Source organism: Bombus huntii, chromosome 12, assembly GCF_024542735.1.
Source record: "Bombus huntii isolate Logan2020A chromosome 12, iyBomHunt1.1, whole genome shotgun sequence".
Classification (NCBI taxonomy): domain Eukaryota; kingdom Metazoa; phylum Arthropoda; class Insecta; order Hymenoptera; family Apidae; genus Bombus; species Bombus huntii.
The window spans coordinates 1,198,393-1,210,877 of NC_066249.1; the positions used below are offsets into that span (position 1 = coordinate 1,198,393).

Genomic DNA, 12,485 nt, shown 5'->3' on the forward strand with positions numbered 1-12,485 from the left:
GTAATGATTCTTCGTTTGAATTAGCCATTGTTTTACGAAACAGAGAATATATTTACGCGAATAAACAAGATTTTACAAAATATTATGATTAATGAGTTTAATAAATGATAAGATTAACAAACGATAAGTTGAATTAATAATTAGATTAAAGAATAATAAGTTTAACAAACAATAAGAGGAACGAATAATATGTCTTACGAATAATAAATTTAACGATTAGTGAGATTAACGATTGATAGGTTTTACGAATAATGAATTTAATTAACGCTATTAACAATGTTCCGGGATTCAAACGAATCCACGGTCAACGGGATAACTCTTTACTATGCGTAGAATAATTTTAAACACAAAAAAAAAAATACGATTGCTGAGATACTCGGTAAATTGCTCGATGTATCACTTTCCAAGGCGATCACACGAATGAATATCCGATGAAAATCTTTTTCGCTATACGACTGCGTTTGTTTGTTATATGCTCGCTGGAGACATCGAGAAGGTTCCAATCGTTGTTGCTAGGCAATTTCTGTCAAAAGTTTGTTGTATACTCTTTGGAAACATCGAGAAAGATCCAAACGCCGTTACTAGGCAGTTTCTGTCTGGAGATTGATTCCTAATACAACGTGTGTCCCATTATATCGACATCTCTAAAGTACAATTCTATGTGATTTCTAGGGAGAACAATACAACCGATTCACACCTTCGTCAGGCAAAACGTTTATCCCGTGACCGTGGCTACGTTCGGCGACCAGTTGTCACCTCGAACCCACTTTCGCTTTCACAAATATCAAACAATTACAAATGACAATTGCTTAATTACAGTTATGATAAAATCTAGGCTAAAGAATTAGAAGGCTTCCTCAAAATTGCAAAGGGAAGGCTCCGGTTTTCCTTTCATCTTCGACATATATATAATATATACTGACAAATCTGACTAAAATCCCTATACTATTTTCAGAATTTAGATATGATCGAGTCTAGATAATATTTGTAATAAATAGAATTCTTTTGTAGGAAATCTAGAAAGCTTGAAAGAGTATTCTGTTATAGATGACTCGATGAGCAACTAAGGAAACTCCACGAGGCAGGGGAGAAACGGTTTTGTGTGAGAACTGTGCGTTACGAAGATACGTTCAGCGGGAAAAAGGACGAAGAATGGAAAATTTAGGGGGTTTGGGCGTAAACGGTCCGGGAGCACTCCTGATAAGCGTTAGGCGCACTAACGTTAAGTTTTAGTCGCAAAGTCCGATACTATTCTGCCACTTCCCAGAAAAGTGGCGGGGCGTTCATGAGAATTTCTCCACGTACAAAAAAAAAAAAGGAAAAAAAGAGGGTTTGGGCGTATACCTGACCCACATCCCTACACAACGATCGATCCTGTGTGGTCGCATCCCTCTGACGGATATCTAGTAACATCTTTGAGCGCACTCCTAATACGAACAATTGTCACTCGCAAACCAGAAATTTGATAAAACCGTTTGTTCGAAGATACCGAGAACAATAGTCAACGCCCTATGGTATGTCGGAAACGAGGATATATGCAAAGACTTAAAAATACCAACAGTCAAAGAAGAAATCGGCAGATACGCAGAGAAATACAAGGAAAGAACGGCAACACATTCAAACCAGCTGGCTGTTGAAGCGAGCAAAACTCTCATAGAAAGAAGTCAAAAAAGAAAACACGCCACTGACCTCACTAAAGAAATAAAATAGTCAAAGTCGAAGATAGTATTCGGCTGAGGGTAGCCATCCACATGTTAGTTAGCAATTAAGTTAACAAAATTTGCCAAATGTTCAGCTGGACAAATTGTAAAGCACAAATTAAATAATAAAAAAAAATCTTTTCTTGAATTTTGAATGTATTGCGATTCGTATTTAAACTTCCATATCGAATTTCTTGATTCAAATAAACCTGTTGTATAATAAATTTATATAACCTAGAATAACTATTTCATCATGCCATCATGTGTGTTTTATAATAGTAATCCTTGTGGCATTGATTCCTACAAATAATTTTTAAAAGCTTTTGTATCATTATCTTATATAAACACAAGTATTATTTTGTTGAATTAATTTCAACCAATTATCACGTCTTATACCTTACATTACGTCTTATACCTTACTTTATGGATTAATATTACATTATATAATATTTATTCTATATTTATTATATTATTATAGTATATTATTATATTATTTATTATGTTATATAATATTTATCTAGGTTTCATTGATTTCATTTGTTGTACCTTGTTAAAAATTTCTGAAATAACGCGACAAACTATAATAAAAGGGAAGTAACAGTTCACGTGCACGATATTTAATTCCACGATTAAGTGAATTATGGCCGAAAATTGCATCGATCACGAGAAAGAATTTCTCGATGCGATGAAGCCTTGTGTACGTGACCAGTTTGATGGAAATTTATTGAACATTCATAGTATACCGGATAATTTCGTTGGAAATTTTGCTCTATGGGTTACCAATTATTTCCACCCTTTACTTTATTCGTGATTTATGGCAGCAGCACATTATTACGCGTGAGACAAAATCGGGAAACATTAAGGCAAGAAAGATATCACAATAGACTTTAAATTGTGTATAAAGGGATTGAGATAAAAGTGATGCATGTACGTAAGATGAGTCGTGTCGATACAAGATTACAAAATAAATTCTGCAATCGATGACTATACACATTTTAAATGTATGTTATCTAAAAATTTCTCATAATCGAATTTTTGGAGAATTTTAAGACAAATTATTTAACTTCACCGAAATAATCCTATCTTATCCTACTCGTGAATGTGTGTGTAAGTATATAGAAGGTAGCTCCGAAATGTCCACGCGAATCGGTCAATTTAATCAAATTAGTCGATTGGTCATACCAAAAATACACAAGCTGATAAGCCAAGTATATCGTACTTTAAATAGAGAGTGTGTGCACTTTGCGTCAATCGTTTACAAATTTGTCATTTGGCCGATTGACCGCCTCTTGTCCTTGACATTATTCCGTCTGGCGGATATCCACACGAACGAACAGTCAACCTACCAGATAAAATAGAAACAACGAAGCTCGTATTACGCCCGCGTGCACTTATATGCACAAATATCGTGTCAAACGCATTGATGAATAAGAAGAAAGTTGCAGTGTATGGCCGTTTCTGTTTTCTAAGCCTCAGGAAGAGAACACGAGTGAGAAATGGATTTGTCAACCCACACAAGATTCCTAGTTTTTCCTTTGTGCTTGCAACCCCGTTCATAAGTATCAGAACAGCTTTTGAACCCGTTTGCACAGTTGAGCTAATATTTTTTTGTATTATTATTTAATTTGTACTTTACAATTTGTCGAGCTGAACACTTGGTAAATAGCTAATATTATTAGTGAAATTTGATAAATTACCAGTCAGAAATGACCAATAATTAAATCTAAATAATTAAATGTCAATAATTAAATGTATACTAATGAATCTTCTTCTATAACAGTAACAAATTCGGTAATAAATCAAATAATGTTTTACAAATCACTTTTACAAGTTACAAATCATTTACAAATTATCCTATTCGGCATAAAATTATGAAATCTACCATCTGTAGCTTGTCAATTGTTTAATATTATTAGTTAGCAACTTATCAAGTAAGAAGATCCAGATAAAAATTCCTAAATAATAGTTTTAGTAATTTCCTGATAAGCCTCATATATAAGTAAGACAAGATTAGCCTCAGATTTCTAAGTGTCCTAACACTTATGAACGATAGCGTATCTCTCTCTCCTCCATTTTCTTCCATATCTCCGTCTTCTCATGTCTTCCACTTTATGGCACGCGTACATAATACTGATACCAGCAAAGGTCTGTCAATAATGATTCAGGAGTTGGGCGTGCCTTGCATATGAGAATCGGCCCGAAAATAAACAGGTCGCGCGCAACGCCGCACATAGATGCCTTGAAATCGTGTCCCACTCTATGCACGTGTAATTTCGCAGAAGGTGCGACTGAGATAACGCGATACGAAGATCAGCGAATGCTATAAAAGAGAAAAAAGATCAGCAAATCTTGTTCCTATGTCAGAGAGAGAAGAAGCGCAATAGAAAAGAAGAAATGGAGCCCCCATTTCTCTCTAAACTCGACATCAGAATGTTTAAAATAATTGGAAGATCCTTAAGATACAATCATCCAAACAGTGACTCAGGAAACTTTATATGAATATATGATGGGCATTATACGAAACTTTTTGAAACTTGCAATGAATATATCTGGAAATTTTGTAAAATGAAACAAGCCTGATCCATATAAAAAGTATTAATATACATTATTAATAGCTACAGGTATCTATTTTCGCTGGATCAACAACAAGATAGTTACGAAAGTTATTAGTTGCTGTTTGTCAATTTTTACATCTATTTTTAATTTGTTAATTCATAAAATTATATATTTCTACATACCTTATTTTTTAAATGAACTGATATATAGGCCTAACAAATCATTTAAAATACCTATAAGGAAGAGATAAGAAGACAGTATCCAAATGCAAAGAAATACGATTTATATGTACGTATATATTTAGCTCCTCTTACAAAACTGCTACTTTCCACGAGGACGTTTTCGCTAGTAGCATCCGATGGTAATGTATCGGGTGAAAAATGACTCGGCTGATACATGCGTGCACGGGTGCAGAGATCTTGTATAAAAGATTAATAGAACAGCTGTTTTAACGTATTACGGATGGCTATGTAAATTTTTCTACTCGAAGAATATTTTAGAAGATGTTGGAGATAATCGGAAACGATTTTGTTTCGATTGATCTTTTCTCTTTATTAGACCTTAATCGTTATAAAGGCAATAAATGCAATTTTAATAACATAGAAAGAATTGGCGATTGAATATTACTGTAATACTTTAATACTACTGAATATTAGAACTGTAGAGAATAGGAAACTCAGCTTATCATTAAACTGCTTATTTATAGCAAAGTTGGCGGTGCACAGAATGTACGTAATATAAGAAAATATATGCAATATCCAAAATATGGTGCATTTTATAATAAATTAAAACAATTTTCTACCACATTTTCATACTTTTAATTATATTCTCAAAAATATGAATTTACATAAAAATTTGCAATTTATTTATTATGTGTGTTTTTTATAATCTTCAATTTGATAATAATATCTGTTTTAAACGCCATCTGTAATAGAGTTATGCGTTACAACTGCATTAAGAACTTTTCACATACCAGTGAATCTATTATCATCAGCTGGACGGAGTTTTAGACGAAACTTGCACAGTTCGTGTTCCACCTACGTTTCAGTTGAAGTATTGTATAATACCGATGCAATCCTATCGCATCGCGAATAGCACGCGTGACATGCAGCTACATGAGCATAAAACGAATAGTCACGGCTGGAACATAGGCGACACTTTAATTCCATATATGTCAAACTACTTGAACGTGACATTCACAAATTAATTCTATTCGAATGCTCGAATCTATTTTCTCAGATAATTTTTCTAATTTTTTCTAATCTTCCGAAACGATGTTCTGTTTTGCAACACTTTATTGAAGAGATGGAGTGTCAATTGTATTAATCGATATAATCGTTCGATAATCGTAGGGACTATACAAATGATCGCGCCGCACAATGGTGCGCTTCCTTGTAGTTCAAAATTCGTAAAAAGCATGTCAGGCTTGACCGCACTTAATTACGTAAGATCAGTGGGGGCAAAAGCGTGCAGGAAGGTTAATTCGCTTTGAATTAAAGCGAATCTTCTTTCGCTCCGTGGATCGTCGACCGAAAGAGAGAAAGACAGTGGGAAGTAATGATTCTGTCCAGCTGACACCTAACCTCAACCTCTCATATGCAAATTTACCTATTAACTCATAGTACAACAATTTATAAATGAACGTCATTTGGAAATGACGAAACTATTAATTACTTTTTCGATTAGCGATCAGAAAGGAAATAGCATACATATCAGAATGTCTCATATGAAATCATTATCGACTTGTGGCTGCTTATGGAGGTATTTGAACACTTTTATCATAGGAAATATTTTATGTATATATTGTATGCAAATATTTTATTCTATATATTTTATGTAATTATTTGATGCGTATACTGATGTACATATACATACATATATTTGATGTATATGCGTTATATAAAACATTTTGAACTAACAGTACAATGAAATGTAAATATCATGATAATATCTGAAATATTCGATCCAAAAATGTACATAGAAGCAACAAGGTATTTGCTGCAAACGCATATTAAGTATGAAATTAGTCTACGATAATAAGAACTATAGTCTATCGCTATCATATTGTCATATCGCTTACAATAAATATCTTGCAATTTTGGCATTGACTTTCAGATTCATTACAAATTTTACCAATAAATATAATCATTACAATGCCAATGAAATTTCAAAATAACGCGTTTTACAAGTGTTCGAATACAACCGTGAGCTACTATATACACCGCGTGGTATGAAGAGAGACGAAGAAAGGTTATTCAGAATGAAGAAGGACAGGTATACGGTGTACAAGCATCGCCCTCGCGAGAATGCTATAGAATGAGAGAGTTGATAAATACACCTATGTAAGGAGGGGAAATAGTTACTGTATTATAATTATAGAGCAAGAGCGAGTGAAAGGGACTTTTCGTATCGGTCATCGAAAGTGGAGGGGTACATGCGATCTTGATGAGCCGGGGTGCCTTCGTATCGCTTGTAAACTCGTACTCCTCATAGTGAGTCGTAGTACATGTAGTATGAAAAGAAGCTTCACATCGTGACGTCAGCACAGTATTTCGGTACGAGCCGCGTGAATCGTTACGAAATCCGTGCTTCGCGATTTATTTTGTTCAAACGGAAGTGGAGACGTGTTCGAGTTGAACTGCGAGTGTGCTTTACGACTGAACAAGATCAGTGACGTGTATAGTTTCAGGATTCATTTGGTCATCCGTAAGTGCGGCGCGTGCATCAGGTAGTCGGAACATCGACCGACACATTGTTGTCAAGATGGCGTCGAAAGGAAAGCTAGCGACCGAGGTCAGTGACGCTTTTCTCTTTTTGCTCTTATACATCTTCAACACTGGTTCGGTCACGATGCAAGTGCAAGATATTCGGATAAGAAATGGTTGAATCCAGCGTGTTTCACGTAACCTTCCTACTTTATCGATTAGTTCATCGAACTTATGATCGACGATAATTGTGTTCGCGCGCTTTGACGACAGGTCTCGCGTTCACGAGAACGTCATACTGTCTTGTAAACCACGCCCTTGAAGAGTCATTTTCATGGAATGTTTTTCATTCATCCTCCTCATTGATATATTTTATGATGTTATATTGCGAACGTCGATATATCTTCATTCGTATAGGCATTCAAAAGGACTGGCATTTGATAAAAATGCGTTTTAGTATTCAAGTTTTTATTAAACTGTACAATGTAAAATATGCAGTTATACAATGTGTCAACGTTGTTTTAAGATATTAGTTTACAATATTGTTTTGTCGTAAAGTAATTTAGTTATAAGCCAATTGAAATAAGTTTGCCGGTATGAAAACATTACAAGCGTGTAATTGCATCTGCAAATTATGATTTCTTGTTTACGGCAATAGAAATATGATCTAACCATGAAATCAAGCAATCTACGGGTTGACTTCTGTCTTCTCTTTCTCTCTCTCTCTTTGTCGCTCCATCTTGGGACATGATATACACGTGGCTTTGAGTATACAATACCTGTTGTTTTCTCGTTGAGGATACTGTTGCCGCACATTAAGCGGTTGACTGATTCCAGACATTCATGTGCATAAATAATATCATGAGGAGGATATTTTCTATCATCGTATTGAATTACGATTTCTTACCGCGTAATATTGTTTTATATATTTTATGTTTTATACATATATATACTTATTCATTTCATAATCGATGGAATAAATCGAATTTATGAAACTATAGTTTGATTATAGGATTGTGTGGGATATTACGACCCTATTAAAGCACCTTATGATAGTAAAAGTACGATAAGAGCTGTATTTTTATTTACACAGTTGCATCTCTTATATGGGATCTATGATATAGGATACCTGACTATGTGTTATTTCAGATACAAATATTTAGAAAGTTGCAGCCTATGTCTGTGTAAATATACTAGTTTCTCTGTCATTTAATGGTTTCTCTTTCGAAATAAATGAATAAACATCATAGTACATACTATGTTTTCCTGTTATAGTTTGAATTTATTGCTGATTTATTTAATGATATAATTAAATATAATTAAAAGAAATATAAATTTGTCATGGTTGTCATATCATATTATAGAACATAAACAACATTGGTTATTTTTTTTCAATGTAAATGAACCTATCGATCTATACTGAAAAGTATAACAGTAATTACAAAGAGAAACTTTTATGATATATTTAATTTTGTTCGCTATAGATTGTATTTCTTATCTTAAAAGTTTAGTTATAATTTGTTGTTTACAGTAAATAATCTCGTTTAATTAATCTAGTAATTCAACATCGACTTGTACTTACAATTAACTATACCATGTTTCTCTGTAACATAATGCATATTTCATAACAGTAAATTTGTTCGATATCGTTTAAAATTATCTATGTCACCGGTATATTTGGAAGTTGTATAAGTTTTTTTTATGTATGTATATGTCAAGGTCCGGATACTCGTAATGGTAGCCATCTCACCGGAAAATATGAAGTAACAGGCAATAAAATCCCCTAGAAAATGTCGTACAGCCTACTTTCTAATCCCTTTCTAAAAGCACGTGCTCAATGGCTATAAATGAAAATATATCGTACCCTTAATTTAAAAAGTCAAAGTCAAATTTCAATTAATTTCAAAGTCAAAATTTATGTTGTCATAGTTATTATTTTGCGTTAGTGATACGATATAATCGTTCGTATTTAAAATATACGTAAAATTAAGGATATAAATTTGAATAACAGTTTCCTAATATGGTATGCTTTTGGACTTGAATATGGTTTGTTCGACGTTGTTTTCTTTTTGGCAAGTTGCCACTTGTCGGAAAAGCAGCTTTATTTTTATGCAGCACGATGTTCGACCTCGATTTCGGGGATATGTATTACAAATATTGCCTATATAGGAAAGCCTACAATATAGAAATAGATCTCTTTTGGAAAAAACAATAACAATGCAGATTAACTGCACTACTTATTTTGTTCCGTGACCTCGTTCTAAAATCAACAATACAAAATGCGATTGAGATTATTTCATTCACTCATTAAAAAGTACGATGATTATCGTGGATGTTTTTGTCAAAGGTCGTTGATCCCAATCAGCGCTGACTGTTTTCTGTATCGGTCGACAAGATCGCGTGTGACTATTTCCATCTTCTTACTTACTAACTTCACTGTTATTTTTACTCGTAGAACATAGATTATATTTCATATTATGATAAAAATATTACTAAATACTCAAGAACCAAATACCTATGCTGTGCCATAATTTAATTTCTAACATGCTATGATATTTCATATTATTAATAGTAAGAGAGAATAATATTTAGATTCTGTGAACTATTGAACATAAAATATGTAAAATATTTGAACTATAAATGACTAGTAACTAAATATTTTGTATATCGATCTTTGAAGTAAAAAGTAGTGCGAAGTTCAAAATCGGCCCTGACTGGGACAAGTGTTTTATGAACTGGCTACGAGATGGCAGGAGGTGGACATTGGGAGAGCAATGCAGTAATTTGTGATACACACGTCAGTCTGGCGTTTCTCTCTCTTATCCTTTTTTTTCTCTCGTTCCTCGGAAGCCCCTCTTTGTCGTTCTCGTCTCACCTTCGACGCTAATTTGAACGATACGGTTCGCGTTTATTATCGCTAAATTAGCCATTATGTCGTTATTTTAACGAGTCGATGTGTGTCAGGGGGCCGTGCACACGCTTCCAGTGTGTCCACTGTATTTCCTCGTTCAATTTCTCTTCTGCTTGTTCAACATTGCCGTCATGACATGACCCATCTTTGAAAGATATTTCCAGTAATTGTTAACTCATTTACATCGGTTTATAGCTTATTATATCTCATCTTGCGAGAATTTGTCAGATAGCAATTATTCTTCATGGTCAAGAATACGATTGATATTTATTTGCAGGTTATTGGCTTACCATTGGCTTAGTACAATCAATGATCAGATCAGATGTCGCTGACGTCTTTAAGTGCAGTTCGTTGACAATATCTGTTCCGATTATCATTATGTCTTCATTCTAACTTCGGTAGTATCATATATTACATCACAAAAATCTATTCTTCGTCTGTCGTCGACTCAAGAAGTACATTGACAGAAACTAGATTGATCTTGATATCTCGGGTTTAAGTTACTATGAAAGTTACATTGTCGTATAGTTTGTTCCTAAATGAAATGTCACTGTACAGTAAAAATGTTTTCTACTGTACAGTATAAATATGTTTGACTCTCATGATACACACGACAGATAAGTGACGTGTCTCATTAATCCCGGGAATTATTCTAATAAAATTTTCTGTTAGCATTTACTCGATGTAATTTCATCTTAGACTCTTCGAAATTTTTTCCATAACATATCTTTAATCTGTCATATTTAATAATTCATATAATTGAAGGTTACCTTTTTTTAAGGCATTTATATATTTTGTATTAGGAATTCTATTTTTGGTGGGATATTAACAGCGCGTTAATCGAAAGATCGCGCAATATTTGCGTGCTTGTGACAATTTATTCAAGGATGTGTTTTAAAAGACAATACACACGAAGTTATTTTTTGGAATGTCACATTCATTATACAATTTTGCATAATTTATTATGTATTATATATTTAATATATATTTATTAATATCCATTAAAAATCTTTCATAATTCAATAGAAATTCTACCAATGCGTTCTAATTATTACTAGTTCTATGGTACTCCGATCGCCACACCCGCACAGTTGCGGTTCTAACCGATTCTCATTACCTTTAACAACATAATCTCTTATACATACATTGTACGTTTACAATTACCAATTTCAACCTATGTATTTACAAAAATCCTTACGAAACTTACATAAATGTATTTATCAAACCCATATATTCACATTAATCTTTCGTTGTAAATTATTCTATAAAAATCTTAGTCTTATTTTCATGACATCCAATTACTATCTCACCAATTTATATTGCCTGCCATAATTGTGAAACCGTTTATGTACAAATACATACATGTACAGTTACATACAACTAAATATGTACAATTTTGATACGTTAATGCGATAAGGAACAAAGTGTATTCTGCTTGGAATCGTATTGAGCGATAATTTTCTGGAAACAATTCACCAAAAATAAAACAATAGAATAGCAGTTTATTTTTGTTTCACGATTGTCGAATCAGCGTAACAGAATACCTCAATATATGAAATTTGATTTCAAGATACAATCAAACGAAATTGTAACAATGATATTTACAAGTTTAACTGTTCGATTTTAGCCTGTTGTATCTTTCTTTGTTTAATCTAGAATTTACCGTAGACAAATCTCGCTCCTGTTGGCATCGGTCAAGACCATTCTAAGGATAATCCAAACGAATCGACGTTACATTACACAAAAGAAGTAACTACTCTCGTCGTCGTAGTTCCACTAGCTGCCACGCCTTTCAGATATACGTTACGAGCTCGGTGTCTGTTTCCACAAGGGAACTAGGGCCGTCAGTTTCGAAAGCAAACACGTCTCAGCGGATTGTGGTTGGTTTTATCAGTGGTCGTGAATCCTCGCGAGGATCTGACGATACGGTTTTGCGAAGGATATCCGATTCGAGGTCAGACCCGTGACAGTGAAGCGGCCAGATTCGTCTCGCGAGATCTGGCTCGATCCAGCTGTTTTAATGGTGAACTTCCGCGAGATGACGACGCGAACACCGGAGGGGTCATCCCACGCGGCACGGGACCATAATTCCTGGGAAGGAAACCGCCCTGTATATTGGCCCTTTTAAACTTCTTTACCGACTAATTCGTTGTCGCATCCGCGCTCGCGCGCGCGTTCCACGCTGCTGCTTTGATTATTTAAATGCCAGCCACGCTCTGTTTTTTCCTCTTACACTGACAATGCGGCTCCCTTCGTGTTTACCATGGTTCGTTGATTTGACGTTCGTTGCTTATAAAATAGTACTCGATCAAGGGGAAACGGAGGAGTATCTTTATACTTTATGGTTGATTAGTTACAAACTCATTTGAATGGTCATTAAAATAATTAATTGTTCGCGGACGACATTATTTTTTCATGGTACTAATCGAAGCGATAAATATTTATAGTTGGAAGATAAATGTTGAATACCGCCATATGGGCGACGTTCGACTTGAAAAATAAATTTTAAATATCGCTGTGGCGACATCCGGCCATAGAGGAAATCGCACATGCATCTCAAGAGTGACACAGTTCGTTTCGTATCTTAATACCTAGCAGTGCACGTGAAGAATG

At 34.3% G+C, this 12,485-nt stretch overlaps 1 protein-coding gene across 4 annotated transcripts in view; it reads left to right on the forward strand.

The window, feature by feature from the left end:
- Positions 1–6,881: 6,881 nt before the first annotated feature.
- LOC126872132 (sodium/potassium-transporting ATPase subunit alpha) overlaps positions 6,882–12,485 on the forward strand; it is a 168,310-nt gene continuing 162,706 nt past the window's right edge. For 2 of the 4 annotated variants that reach the window (XM_050631735.1, XM_050631736.1), the window contains exon 1: positions 6,886–7,049. In XM_050631735.1, coding sequence (XP_050487692.1) covers positions 7,020–7,049 — 30 coding nt within the window. In that variant the 5' untranslated portion in view covers positions 6,886–7,019. Of the gene's footprint in view, positions 7,050–12,485 lie in introns of all 4 variants that reach the window. The other 2 variants (XM_050631738.1, XM_050631741.1) reach the window with 2 other exon arrangements.